A 15,209-nucleotide genomic window follows, 5' to 3' on the forward strand; every position below is an offset into this window, starting at 1 on the left:
CAGTGACCCGTCCTCTGGATTCTGAAAAATAGAATCGAAGCATTTATATGAATGAAATATTACATATATTAATGAACAGTTCTTAATAGAAATAGTATTAATGATCACATTTCTGTTGTGTAGATGTAATCATTTTTCAACAACAAAATTCCGAAAACGTTAAGCAAGTGTCCAGATGAAGATGGTGATACAAGTCATTGTTGATGTGGGTTCTGTTGTCATGAAGTACAGATCTCAGTCAGGAAGTGTTAAACTCACAGGGCTGTAAACACTCCCAGAGAGCTGAGCATGTGCTGCAAATGCAAAGTGTCCTCTCTGTGCAAATATGCCTCCTGGAGTATGCCTCATTTGGTAATATATGGGATATACATTGAGTGTACGATACATTAGGAATGCCTTCCTAATATTGAGTTCCACCCCCTTTTGCCCTCAGAACAGCCTCAACATGTCGGGTCATGTACTCCATAAGGTGTCAAAAGCGTTCCTTCCACTGGGAAACCATTCTTGATATTCACGGGAAAGTGTTGAATGTGAAAAACCCAGCATCATTGCAGTTCTTAATAACCTGTTGTGCCTATGGGTTCCCATGCAGGAACTACACCCCCCGTTCAGCTGAAACGGTGGCGCAGGGAATGCAAAAATATTCTTAGAAATATTTAACCTACACACATTAACAAGTCCAATACCTCAAATGAAAGATAAACACCTTGTTCATCTACCCAGCGTGTCAGATTTTTTACATGTTTTACGGCGAAAACATAGCACATATTTATGTTAGACCACCACCAAAACAAAGACAATAGGCAGCCATTTTGTAGAACAAAAGATACAATCACAAAAGCAGGATTAAAAGAAAAATCATTCACTAACCTCTTGAAAATCTTCATCAGATGACAGTCATATGACATGTTACACAGTACATTTATGTTTTGTTCGATAATATGCATTTCATATCCATAAATCTCGGTTTACATTGACGCCATGTTCAGAAAATTCTCCAAAATGTCCGGAGAAATTATAGAAAGCTACGCCAGATAACAGAAATACTCATCATAAACTTTGACAAAAGATACATGTTCTACATATAAGTAAAAAGATACACTGGTTCTTAATGCAACCGCTGTGTCACATTTTTTTTAACGTTACGGAATTAGCCTACCATGCAATAATCTGAGACGGCGCTCAGACGTAACAATATTTCTCTGCTATGTTGGAGTCAACAGAAATACAAAATTACAACATAAATATTCCCTTACCTTTGATGGTCTTCGATCAGAATGTAGTGGAAGGAGTCCTACTTCAACAATAAATCATTTTGTTTCATAATGTTCAATTCTAGTGTCCATGTAGTAGCATCTGCTAACACTTTCAGCTCAAATGCCCAAAAAATTACTTCTGGTCCAGAATAATTGTGCATCAAAGCTTCCAAATTACATATTACAGGTCGACGAAACTGGTCAAACTAAGTGCAGAATCAATCTTCAGGATGTTATAATCATACAGATCAAATATCATTCCAACCGGGACATCCATGTCCACCTGAGGCTGATTGGAACATAGGAAGCACTCTTTCCCAAGCGCGCCTTCACGCACATGAAAATCTTTGCGACACTTACAACTTTTCATCCCATTAGGTCAAAGTTCACAGTATATGCTCCATTCCACTTTCTACTGAATGAGGACATCTAGTGGAAGACATAGGAAGTGTTTCCAGATCCATAACTTGTTGGGAAGGGAGGGGGTGATGACGTCAAATTTGCCCCAACTTTCAGGATTCCAAAACTAGTTTGGAAGATTGCCTGCCCTGTGAGTTCTGTTATACTCACAGACATAATTCAAACGGGTTTAGAAGCTTCAGAGTGTTTTCTATCCAATAATAATAATAATATGCATATATTAGCAATTTAGGACAGATTTTGATGCAGTTCACTATGGGCACGCAATTCATCCAAAGGGGAAATACTGCCCCCTTTCCTTATTAACACACAAACCGGTGCGCCTGGCACCTACTATCATACCCCATTAAAAGGTACTTCAATATTTTATCTTGCCCATTCACTCTCTGAATGGCACACATATACAATTAATGTCTTAATTGTCTTAATTGTCTCAAGGCTTAATAACCCTTCTATAACCTATGTCCTCCCCTTCATCTACCCCGATTTAAGTGGATTTAACAAGTGACATCAATACGGGATCATAGCATTCACCTGGATTCACCTGGTCAGTCTGTCATGGAAGGTTCCTAATGTTTTGTCCACTCAGTGTGTATCATCCACTGAGTGACTGTTTTCAGTTTAAGATGTTGGTTGGTCAAATAATAAAGGGAAGAAACCTATGATACTCTCTAGACTGTAGTTCTCAACACTATCACTGGTCTAGTCCTCAACACTATCACTGGTCTAGTCCTCACACTATCACTAGTCTAGTCCTCAACACTTTCACTGGTGTAGGCCTCAACACTATCACTGGTCTAGTCCTCAACACTATCACTGGTCTAGTCCTCAACACCATCACTGGTCTAGTCCTCAACACCATCACTGGTCTAGTCCTCAACACTATCACTGGTCTAGTCCTCAACACTATCACTGGTCTAGTCCTCAACACTATCACCAGTCTAGTCCTCAACACTATCACTGTGTCTAGTCTCAACACTATCACTGTGTCTAGTCCTCAACATTATCACTGGTCTAGTCTTCAACGCTATCACTGGTACAGTCCCTAACACTATCACTGGTCTAGTCCTCAACGGGTCAAGTCCTCCCCCTCAGCACCTGCAGCTAAGACTGTCAGAGTGGTCTGAGTGGGGAGGCGAAAACTGAAAACTATCTGCTATTGGCAGAGAGATTTGGAACTCTCTTTGTTACTGGTCTATTAACCCATTTGCCACATGGTAACGTCCCCATGGAAAGCCGAAACTCCCTCCAATGCAAACCTGCTAATTAGAAGTACTGTATGTACAGTACATCACATTTTCAACCAGAAACTATCAGGAAATAACACTGATCCATTTTTTTCACACTTTTACAATGTTAGTTTAATCAGCTGTTGTTCAACATGATATAAAACACAGGAAAAAACAGAATTTTGACTGCACAGGGCCTTAAATGGATTACGGCTGGTTTTACAGAAGTGGAGAATAACTACAGTATGCGACCTGAAAGGACAGCTTTCCCTGCAGGAGTCTGAGTCACAGTGATCTGCCCTCTGGATACTGAGAAAAGAATAACACATTGTCAAGATCAGATTCCATTTAAGTTCAGTTTTCTGAAATATCATATGCTTTAGAATTCAACAGCAACTTTACCTTGAAATCAAACGGCAAGCATCAAGATGAAGGAATCTACTCAATCTGTATCGCGGGAATTCAGCATTACAGCGTGATTGACATTTAAAAGCACTGTTCTTGCATTAGCGGAGACTGCTTTCACCGTAAAAGCTGCATGTGGAGCTGCAGGTAGCCTAGTGGTTGATAGGTTGCTGGTTCAAGTCCCTGACTTGACTTGGTGAAAAATCTGTCAATGTGCCCTTGAGCAAGGCACTTCACTCTAATTGCTCCTGTAAGTCCCTCTGGATAAGAGCCTCTGCTAAGTGAAGGAAATGTAATATGTTGGATCAATTGAAAATGATCTTCACATTTCTATCATGCAATCTGTAGTGCTTCAGCGATATAAATTGAACAGAGCCCGAAAATGATGATAAAAGTCATGGTTGTTGTGGGTCCTGTTGTCATGACGGACTGCTCTCAGTCATGACGTGTTAAACCCAAATGTTTATACACTCTAGCAGGCATATGCATATTCATGTTTTAAATCTATTTCAGTTTCCAAGTAGACTCCTATCATTAAAACTGTATTTTATCCTGCACATGTTAGCTTTTATAACATCAAACATCATGCGTTTTATTCTAATATATTGTATATGACAACTTTTCTATTCCATCCATATCGCTAAAGTTCACAGCTAAAACCCAATTAAAATGTAAAGGCTTCAGCGATACAGATTGAATACAGCCCTAACTGTCAGTTCACTCATGCTTGGACTCGTACATAAGTTCCGCAAATCAGCTTGTGAACCCTTCTCAAAACTAAAGCTGATCAGATTCCTCTGGTAGTGGTGTCTGTTCTCTGTGACTTTACAACCGGAGATATATCTGAGATAAACAGGGAATATACACAACATGAATCAATATTACTGCTGTTACTTTTTCTCCTGGACAAAATGGAGGAACACAAATGCTGGATTTAATGTTGAACACTGACTGTTCTGTTCCTAAGAGGAAATCTGATACACAGAAGAAAGACTAATGACAAATATCTAGATTTGAGATACAATTTATATTTTTTATGAATTGTATAAACAGCCCATATGAAGTGTTTATTTTACCTCGAAAGATGTTAAATGGTATTTGTGTTTAGTGTGATTCTGTATGAGGGATCTTCACTGTTACAGCTGAAGCATCACAGCACAGAGAGGTTTTTGTACCAGCAGTAATAGGGATTGTATCACTGTGGTGGACTTTTGGTAGCGGCACCAGACTAGATGTTGGAAGTAAGTAAACAACACAATTAACCACTTTTTTTCACTTTTTGATATCACTGTAATTTCTCTGTCAACTGTATGACTTTAAGTTGAGCAATTTTTTTGTTTGTTTTACACCTTTATATTTCATAATAATACTGTAGTGTTTTTCATTTAATCAAAAAACTATTTTAAATTAAGAATATAACATTATATTTGACCAGTATTCATATGAGTTCATGAATTACACCACAGTCTGAAATATGTAAGTATTCAGCTTTCCCAATGAGTGTTAGGTTTCTGTATGAGCAGTAATAGGGGTTGTATCACTGTGGCACACTTTTGGTAGCGGTACCAGACTTGATGTTGGAAGTAAGTTTCTTGATGTTTGTCTGATTTCATTTTTTTCTTAAACTCTTTATTCTCTATTAAAACATTTCGATTTGAGATATTTTACTTTCCAAAAATATTGTTATATATTGATTTTGACTGAGTCTTCTTTCAACGGCTGATTTAATCAAAATGTTAAATTGTAGGCATTTATTATTTTATTTGAATGATTGCAGACTATATAACTTTTATTCTGTTTCGATAACTATAATATTTGTTTTTGTAGTCATCAGTACATTGTGTTCATGATAGTCACATTGGTAATGTGAACATAAAAGGTCTCTGTTATGTTCATATCCAACCTCTTTGATTCTGCAAAATGCTACAAATATGAGTATTCTGATCAGTATGACAAAGTAATGCTAAAGTTAAACACGTCATACTTGTATACTTTATACTTGTAATCTACTTTATATCTTTTGACTGTTTGTGTTTTCTTCACGTCATTTAGCAATCTAACTTCCATATTAAGTCATTTCCAAAGTACTGTGTTTTGATATAGATGATGTGTTGTGTTTCTTTCAGGTAACAGTTCCCCCACCCTCACCGTCCTGCCCCCCTCTAGTGAGGAGCTGTCCAGTACAACAACAGCCACACTGATGTGTCTGGCCAACAAGGGCTTCCCCTCAGACTGGAGCATAAGATGGAAAGTGGACGGCAACAGCAAGAATCAGGAGGCCAGCCCCAGGGTCCAGGAGAAGGACGGTCTGTATAGCTGGAGCAGCACCCTGACCCTCACTTACCAGGAGTGGACCAAGGCAGGAGAGGTGACCTGTGAAGCCCAGCAGATATCCCAGACTCCGGTCACCAAGACCCTGAAGAGGGCTGACTGTTCTGGGTAGAACCCCTCAGTCACACACCCCTGTGGAGAGCGGACGCTGGTTCCTCGGCTTTGACTTGCTTTGTTCTAAGATCAGTTGTTCTCTGATTTAGTGATCAATCTCGTGTAGTCTAACAGGGAGCATGGCTTGAGTTTATGTGTCAATCCATTCTGTAGAATGAGATTTTGTTCGTTTTAGATTTGATGTGATCTGCTTTTATTCACTATCATGTTCGCTTTGATTCTTCGATTATGTAATAATGGATTAAAATAAAGTTTTCTTTTTGGAATGCATATTTGTGTTGTTTCTATTAATGAACATGATAATATATATATTTGTAATATTGTGGAAAATAAATGTAATCAGCTAGGCTGGTTAATGGTGTATTTGAAAACTGTCAGGCCTAAACCTTATCCTCGCGTAACATCATCATTGACCAGTAATTAATATCATCACAATATAATATGTTATGGTCTGTGCTTTGAAGCTAAAAACACTACTTCAAGATATAGAGTAGAGAGATAGTCTTCTCTACCTCCAACACCCTGGGAACAGAGTGAACATCTGGTGACAGTGCTGCTCTATTCTGGGACAAGCAGAACCACTGAGCCCTGTCTATGTAAATCTGTTTCACTCCCACTGCTACCAGTCTAGTTTCAGTTTCACTGCCTGAACTGGGCCAGATGTGAGTGGGTGGACTAGTTTTACTGCAACCTCTATGGTGGACTCAAGGAGGGGGACATTCTTACAATGAAAAAACCACCATGTAATAGATTACATATTAAATGGGTATTATTAAAGACAGACATTGACAGTTACTGACATCAAATTCTAATTCATAATTGGTTACGGACGTCTGTGTATTGTCTGAGCTCAACATCTTTTTCCTGAAAGCAGAGGGAAAGTGTTAAACTCACAGGGCTATAAACCCTCCCAGGGCACTGAAGCATGTGCTGGCATTGCAAAGGGTTCTCTCTATGCAACCAGACTTTCATGGTCCCCCAGGGACTAGCAGAATCCTTTTTCTTCTTTCACGACTCTGACAAGCCCAAGGCAGAGGATATACGGCTCCCTCGGGAACAGGCCCACGACCACAGCTATTTGTGTGAACAGGAGGCGGAGAAAGAGAGGTCAGAGAAAGAGAGGCCAGAGGGCGGGCTGCCTTCTGAGGAACAGGCGGCGATCTAATTAATCACACTCCCCTCAATTCTGCTCGCAAACATGCAATCTTTGGATACTACATTTGACAAGTTATTGGGAAGATTAAACTACCAATGGGACATTCAAAACTGTAACATCTTATGCTTCACGAAGTCGTGGCTGAACGACAACAATATCAGCATACAGCTGGCTGGTTATATGATGTACCGGCAGGATAGAACAGCAGCGTCTGGTAAGACAAGGGGCGGCGGTCTATGTATTTTTGTAAACAACAGCTGGTGCACGATATCTAAGGAAGTCTCAAGCCATTACTCACCTGAGGTAGAATCTCTCATGATAAGCTGCAGACCATATTACCTACCGAGAGAGTTCTTATCTATATTCTTTGTAGCTGTTTACATACCACCACAGTCAGAGACTGGCACCAAGATAGCATTGAATGAGCTGTATTCTGCCACAAGCAAACAAGAAAACACTCACCCAGAAGCGGTGCTCCTAGTAGCCGAGAACTTTAATGCAGGGAAACTTAAATCAGTTTTACCAAATTTCCATCAACATGTTAAATGTGCAACCAGAGGGAAAAGAACTCTGGACCACCTATACTCCACACACAGAGATGCATACAATGTCACGCCCTGGCCGTAGAGAGCGTTTTATGTCTCTATTTTGGTTTGGTCAGGGTGTGATTTGGGTGGGCAGTCTATGTTCTATGTTCTATGTTTTTCTATTTCTATGTGTTTGGCCGTGTGTGGTTCTCAATCAGAGGCAGCTGTCTATCGTTGTCTCTGATTGAGAACCATACTTAGGTACCCTTTTCCCCCACCTGTTTTGTGGGAAGTTAACTTTGTCTTTGTTCAGGGCACATAGCCCAAAGCTTCACGGTTTGTGGTTGTTCTTCGTTTTGTCGGCGTCATTTTTTAATAAAGAGAAAATGCACGCTTACCATGCTGCATCTTGGTCCAGTCCTTCAGCCAGCCGTGACATACAAACCTCTCCCTCACCCTCCATTTGGCAAATCTGACCATAATTCTTTCCTCCTGATTCCTGCTTACAAGCAAAAATTAAAGCAGGAAGCACCAGTGACTAGACAAATAAAAAGTGGTCAGATGAAGCAGATGCTAAGCTACAGGACTGCTTTGCTAGCACAGACTGGATATGTTCCCGGGGTTCCTCCAATGGCATTGAGGAGTACATCACATCTGTCATTGGCTTCATCAATAAGTGCATCGATGACGTTGTCCCCACGGTGATTGTACGTACATACCCCAACCAGAAACCATGGATTACAGGCAGCATCCGCACTGAGCTAATGGCTATAGCTGCCGCTTTCAAGGAGCAGGACTCTAACCCGGACGGTCCTAAAAAATCCCGCTATGCCCTCCGACGAACCATCAAACAGGCAAAGCATCAATACAGGACTAAGATCGAGTCTTACTACACCAGCTCTGATGCACGGCGGATGTGGCAGGGCTTGCAGACTACAAAGGAAAGCACAGCCGAGAGCTGCCCAGTGACACAAGCCTACCTGATGAGCTAAACTACTTCTATGCTCGCTTCGAGGCAATTAACACTGAAACATGCATGAGAGCACCAGCTGTACCGGAAGACTGTGGGACCCCGCTCTCCGCAGCCGATGTGAGTAAGACCTTTAGACAAGTCAACATTAACAAGGCCGCAGGGCCAGATGGATTACCAGGACATGCACTGTGAGCATGCGTTGACCACCTAGAAAGTGTCTTCACTGACATTTTCAACCTCTCCCTGTCCGAGTCTGTAATACCAACATGTTTTAAGTAGATCACTATAGTCCCTGTGCCCAAGAACACTAAGGTAACCTGCCTAAATGACTACCAACCCATAGCACTCACTTCTGTAGCCATGAAGTGCTTTGAAAGGCTGGTCATGGCTCACATCAACACCATCATCCCAGAAACCCTAGACACACTCCAATTTGCATACCGCCCCAACAGATCCACAGGTGATGCAATCTCTATTGCACTCCATACTGCCATTTCCCACCTGGACAGAAGGAACACCTATATGAGAATGCCATTCATTGACTACAGCTCAGCGTTCAACAACATAGTGCCCTCAAAGCTCATCAATAAACTAAGGACCCTGGGACTAAACACCTCCCTCTGCATCTGGATCCTGGACTTCCTGACGGGCCGACCCCAGGTGGTAAGGGTAGGTAACAACACATCCGCCATGCTGATCCTCAACACAGGGGCCTCTCAGAGGTGCGTGCTCAGCCCCCTCCTGTACTCCCTGTTCACTTATGACTGCACGGACAGGCACAACTCCAACACCATCATTGAGTTTGCCGATGACACAACAGTGGTAGGCCTGAACACCGACAACAACGATACAGTCTACATGGAGGAGGTCAGAGACCTTGGCAATGTGGTGCCAGGACAACAACCTCTCCCTCAACGGGATCAAGACAAAGGAGATTATTGTGGACTACAGGAAAAAGAGGACCGAGCACGCCCCCATTCTCATCGATGGGGCTGTAGCAGAGCAGGTTCAAGTTCCTTGGTGTCCACATCACCAACAAACTAACGTGGTCCAAGCACACCATGACAGTCGTGAAGCGGGCACGACAAAACCTATTCCCCCTCAGGAGACTGAAAAGATTTGCCATGGGTCCTCAGATCCTCAAAAGGTTCTACGGCTACACCATCGAGAGCATCCTCACTGGTTGCATCACTGCCTGGTATGGCAACTGCTCAGTCTCCGACCGCAAGGCACTACAGAGGGTAGTGCGAATGGCCCAGTACATCACTGGGGCCAAGCTTCCTGCCATCCAGGACGTCTGTACCAGGCGGTGTCAGAGGAAGGCCCTGAAAGTTGTCCAAGTCTCCAGCCACCCTAGTCACAGACTGTTCTCTCTGCTACCGCATGGCAAGCAGTACCGGAGCACAAAGTCCAGGTCCAAGAGGCTTCTAAACAGCTTCTACCCCCAAGCCATAAGACTCCTGAACATCTAGTCAAATGGCTACCCAGACTACTCACATTGCCCCCCCCTCCCCTCTCCACACCACTGCCACTCTCTGTTGTCATCTATGCATAGTCACTTTAATAAACTCTACCTACATGTACCTACTACCTCAACTAACCGGTGCCCCCACACATTGACTCTGTACCTGCACCCCCCTGTACTCACTGTTATTTTTTACTGCTCCTCTTTAATTACTTTTACTTTTATCTCTTATTCATATCCATATTTTTTTGACTGCACTGTCGGTTAGGTGCTCGTAAGTAAGCATTTCACTTTGAGTTCTACAGCTGTTGTATTCAGAGCACGTGACTAATACAATTTGATTTGATTTGACTTGTGGTTGTTATTGCTTCAGGAATGCTTTAATGTGACAGTGCATGAGTTGACATATTATCATCATTACTGGTATAAACAGAGTGTACAAAACATTAGGAACGTCTGCTCTTTCCATGACATAGACTGACCAGATGAGGTTGAAGTAATTCTCAGTAGAGCAGCGAGACAGGATTGTGTCGAGGGCACATATCTGGGGAAGGGTACTAAAACATTTCCACAAGAACACAGGGGCCTCCATCATTCTGAAATGGAAGAAGTTTGGAACAACCAAGACTCTTCCTAGAGATGGCTGCCCGGTCAAACTGAGAAATCGGGGGAGAAGGGCCTTTGTCTGGGAGGTGACCAAGAACCCGATGGTCACTCTGACAGAGCTCTAGAGTTCCTCTGTGGAGATGGGAGAACCTTACAGAAGAACAACCATCTCTGAGTGGCCAGACGGAAGCCACTCCTCAGTAAAAGGCACAACAGCCCACTTGGAGTTTGCCAAAATGCCCCTAAAGGACTCTCAGACCATGACAAACTAGATTCTCTGGTCTGATGAAGCCAAGATTGAACTCTATGGCCTGAATGCCAAACCTCACGTCTCGAGGAAACCTGGCACCATCCCTACGGTGAAGCATGGTGGTGGCAGCATCATGCTGTGGGCATGTTTTTCAGCGGCAGGGACTGGGAGACTAGTCAGGATAAAGGGAAAGACAAACAGAGCAAGGTACAGAGAGATCCTTGATGAAAACCTGCTCCAGAGCGCTCAAGACCTCAGACTGGGGCAAAGGTTCATCTTCCAACAGGACAACGACCCTAAGCACACAGCTAAGACAACGCCTGGCTTCGGGACAAGTAGGTACCCTGAACTGGACCAGATGTGAGGGAGTGGACTAGTTTGAACCTCTATGGTGGATTCAGGGAGGATGCCTGATAAAATTGATATTATACATAATGTAGATATGTCTAATGCCTGAACCCAGCATTGTGTCTTATCCATAGATCTAACCGTCAGTAAACTGCTATTCAAAATAGTTAATATAATGCTAGATGATCACATCAATATCTAGTTGTGAGGTGTATATGGGGATTGTATCTAGGGGGGCTGATGCTGATGTAACTGATGTAATATCACCTTCTTTTTCTTTACTTTCTTTACTTCTGAACATCTTATTATGCATATTGGACTGGTATTGTGGGAATTTCAATACTTAAAATAACTATTGTAGGTGCACAATAATGATGATGATGATGGGGAACATGTGATCTGAATGATGCTTTCTAAACATATTCAAAGTTGACTTCACTACACCAGTGGTCCATGTCACTGTCTCTTCTTTGACAGAACCTCAGGTTGTTTTGATGGGTTATGATCACGTTATTTCATCTCAATAAATATGGTTGAATCTTTGCTAGTAACTCACAACCTGACTGGGGGACCTTGCAGAGACTGGGATATTTATTCTGAAATAATGTGAGACATTCTTTCACATGGAGTCCATTCAACTTATTGTCTGAAATGTTAATTAAAGGTTTGTTTGACATAACTAAAGGGAAGGACTTTTTATGCAGTCTGGACCTACGGGTGTTGTCAGTTCAGGAATACTTAAACATTGGAAGAGTTGGCATTATAGTCACCATCACTGAAATATTTGAGTTCAGTCAATCTTCCATGTCACTGTCTCTTCCCCCTTATCACCTGCAGTAGGTCCCAGCTGTATCAGTACAGTCACTGTGCAGTCTGACTGAGGGAGGTTTTTGTACGGCTCTGTATCACTGTGTGAACACCCAGACACTGTTGGGAAGGTGGAAACTCTGACAGTAGTAATCTCCTGCATCTTCAGCCTGGACTCCACTGATGGTCAGAGTGAAGTCACTCCCAGATCCACTGCCACTGAATCTAGATGGAATCCCAGACTGAAGGGTTTTAGCCCAGTATATTAGGAGTTTAGGAGCTCCTCCAGGTTTCTGTTGGTACCAGTGCAAATAGTGTCTATTGCTGTTAATGTGTACAGCACTGCTGGTTTTACAGCTGAGACTGACTGAGTGACCCACTGAAACAGCTTTCACTGCAGGAGTCTGGGTCACTGTGACCTGGCCTCTTGACTCTGAAACAGAAATGCAATATATATTTATAATTTAATTGTTCATTCATTTGTCCAGTATAAAATCATTCCTTTATATTGTCAGGGTAATTTTCTGTAAATTATATTACCTTGGAGACAGAGGGCAAGTGTCCAGATGAAGATGGTGATAAAAGTCATGGTTGTTGTGGGTTCTGTTGTCATGAAGGACAGCTCTCAGTCATGAAGTGTTAACCTCACAAGGCTATAAACACAACCAGAGCACTGAAGCATGTGCTGGCTATGCAAAGTCTCCTCTCTATGCAAATGATGTTCCGAGGGACAACGAACACCATCAATGAATGATGAAAACGGCTATCTCACGTGTCATCTAAAAATAACGAATGAGTAAGCAGGAAGTAGGTGTCTGTGCTTCCAGAATTCTAGTGGCTACTTACAACAGACAATCTGTTGACAATAAAATAGGATTTCGTCTTTATCCAATGGTTACAGCTGGTAACAACATAAACCTCAGTGTTTCAGTGAATCTAGATAGATGTTAAAACACATTGAGAAAAAGATATAGCACAGTAACATAAATGATACAGTAGCCAAACAGTCAGGCAATCAAACTCCACTCAAAGGAATTTAATCTAAATTGGTTCACTTGAAAAAAGGACTAAAGCACAGAGTTGGCAAAAACACAAATGTACATAAAATACACATATACAGCCTTTTGTTTGGCAAATAATAGTGAATAAATATAGATGTTTCGAATGTCATGTGGTTTTGATCAATTCTCGTTAGAATGTTTAGTTAAGTTCAGGGAATAGGGCCTTAAGTCACGACACATGTGCACTTACAGTGAAATTCTGACAGTCTGAAATTCTGACATTCTGTCCATTACACTTAGATTTAAGCACGGATACAAAGGTTAAATGCGTGTCTGTTTTCCGACAAAGAAAAGTGAGATGGATATTGGAGACAGGAGACACAGGTCATTGTAATTGTTAATTCACCTCTTTTCCAGAAGTCATTGTTGAGTCATTGCATCTTTCCTGGGACGCTACAAAACTGTCTTCAGATAAGCTTCCTCGTCGTCAGATTGGAATAATTCCCAGGTTCAGTTGCGTCGCTCTTGTCTGGCACTGCTCTGCTTGTTTTCATTAAGTCCTGGTATGGTATGGTTCTCAAGGACAGCTGTCTGTCTGAGAACAGACAGCTGTTCTCAGGGACAGCTGTCTGTCGTTGTCTCTGATTGAGAACCATACTTAGGTAGCTCTTGCCCACATGGGTTTTGTGGGTAGTTGTTTTCTGTTTTGTGTCTGCATCAGACAGAACTGTTTCGGTTTCATTTTGTTCTCTTGTTGTTTGATGCGGGTGTTGCACTGCTCAGCCGTCCTTATGCACTGCTGTGCACATTCGAAAACACGAAAACACACTGCTCAGCCGTCCTGTTTCCATTGATCACACTTGAGATCTTTCTACAACTTGATCGGAGTCCACCTGTGATGTAGTCAATTGATTGGACATGGTTTGGAAAGGCACATACCTGTCTATATAAGGTCCCACAGTTGACAGTGCATGTCAGAGCAAAAACCAAGCCATGAGGTCAAATGAATTGTCTGTAGAATTCTGAGACAGAATTGTGTCTAGACACAGATCTGGGTAAAGGTACCAAAACATTTCTGCAGCATTGAAAGTCCCCAAGAACACAGTAGCCTCCATCATTCTTAAATGGAAGAAGTTTGGAACCACCAAGACTCTTCCTACAGCTGGCTGCTCGGCCAAACTGAGCAATTGTGGGAGAAGGGCCTTGGTCAAGGAAGTGACCAAGAACCCAATTGTCACTCTGACAGAGTTCCTCTGTGGAGATGGGAGAACCTTCCAGAAGGACAAGCATCTCTGCAGCACTCCACCAATCAGGCCTTTATGGTAGAGTGGTCAGATGGAAGCCACGCCTCAGTAAAAGCCACAAGGCAGCTCGCTTGGAATTTGCAAAAAGGCACCTAAAAGACTTTAAGACTATGAGAAACAAGATTCTCTGATCTGATGAAACCAAGATTGAACTCCTTGGCCTGAATGCCAAGCGTCACGTCTGGAGGAAACCTGGCACCATCCCTACGGTGAAACATGGTGGTGGCAGCATCATGCTGTGGGGATATGTTTCAAAGGCAGGGACTGGGAGACTAGTCAGGATCAAGGGAAAGATAAACGGACCAAAGTACAGAGATATCCTTGATGAAAACCTGCTCCAGAGCTCCCAGGACCTCATACTGGAGCAAAGGTTAACCTTCCAACAGGACAATGACCCTAAGCACACAGCAAAGACAATGCAGTCTCTGAATGTCTTGGAGTAGCCCCAGCCAGAGCCCAGACTTGAAATGTAATGCTCCGAGTGTCGTGGGTGTGCGCCACCCGCCCGGGAAGGGGAAACACCCTCGGTCGGACTCGTGACAGTACCCCCCCCTGACGCGCGGCTCCCGCAGCGCGCCGACACCGGCCTCGAGGTCGCCCCGGAGGACGAGGTGCAGAGCGATCCGGATGGAGGCGATGGAAATCCCTCAACATGGATGGATCCAAGATGTCCCCCACCGGTACCCAGCACCTCTCCTCCGGACCGTACCCCTCCCAGTCCACGAGGTACTGCAGGCCCCTCACCCGGCGTCTTGAGTCCAGAATGGCCCGGATCGTGTACGCCGGGGACCCCTCGATGTCCAGAGGGGGGACCTCCGGTACCTCACTGTCCTGCAGGGGACCAGCTACCACCGGCCTGAGGAGAGACACATGAAACGAGGGGTTAATACGATAATAGGAAGGGAGCTGTAATCGATAACACACCTTGTTTATTCTCCTCAGGACTTTAAAGGGCCCTACACACTGCGGACCCAGCTTCCGGCAGGGCAAGCGGAGAGGTAGGTTTCGAGTCGAGAG

General features: G+C 43.1%; 2 gene segments (V, D, J or C); one reads left to right on the forward strand and one right to left on the reverse strand.

Annotated features, from left to right (window-relative positions):
* The first annotated feature begins 445 nt into the window (after nucleotides 1–445).
* On the forward strand, nucleotides 446–6,025 carry LOC112267845. The segment is given in 3 exon segments: nucleotides 446–452; nucleotides 4,435–4,551; nucleotides 5,437–6,025. Coding segments are annotated over 3 exon segments (441 nt in total).
* A 5,923-nt stretch (nucleotides 6,026–11,948) lies between these two features.
* On the reverse strand, nucleotides 11,949–12,537 carry LOC121839378. The segment is given in 2 exon segments: nucleotides 11,949–12,320; nucleotides 12,428–12,537. Coding segments are annotated over 2 exon segments (408 nt in total).
* Between the last annotated feature and the right edge of the window lie 2,672 nt (nucleotides 12,538–15,209).

Source organism: Oncorhynchus tshawytscha, linkage group LG15 (genome assembly GCF_018296145.1).
Source record: "Oncorhynchus tshawytscha isolate Ot180627B linkage group LG15, Otsh_v2.0, whole genome shotgun sequence".
NCBI classification, from domain to species: Eukaryota; Metazoa; Chordata; class Actinopteri; order Salmoniformes; family Salmonidae; genus Oncorhynchus; species Oncorhynchus tshawytscha.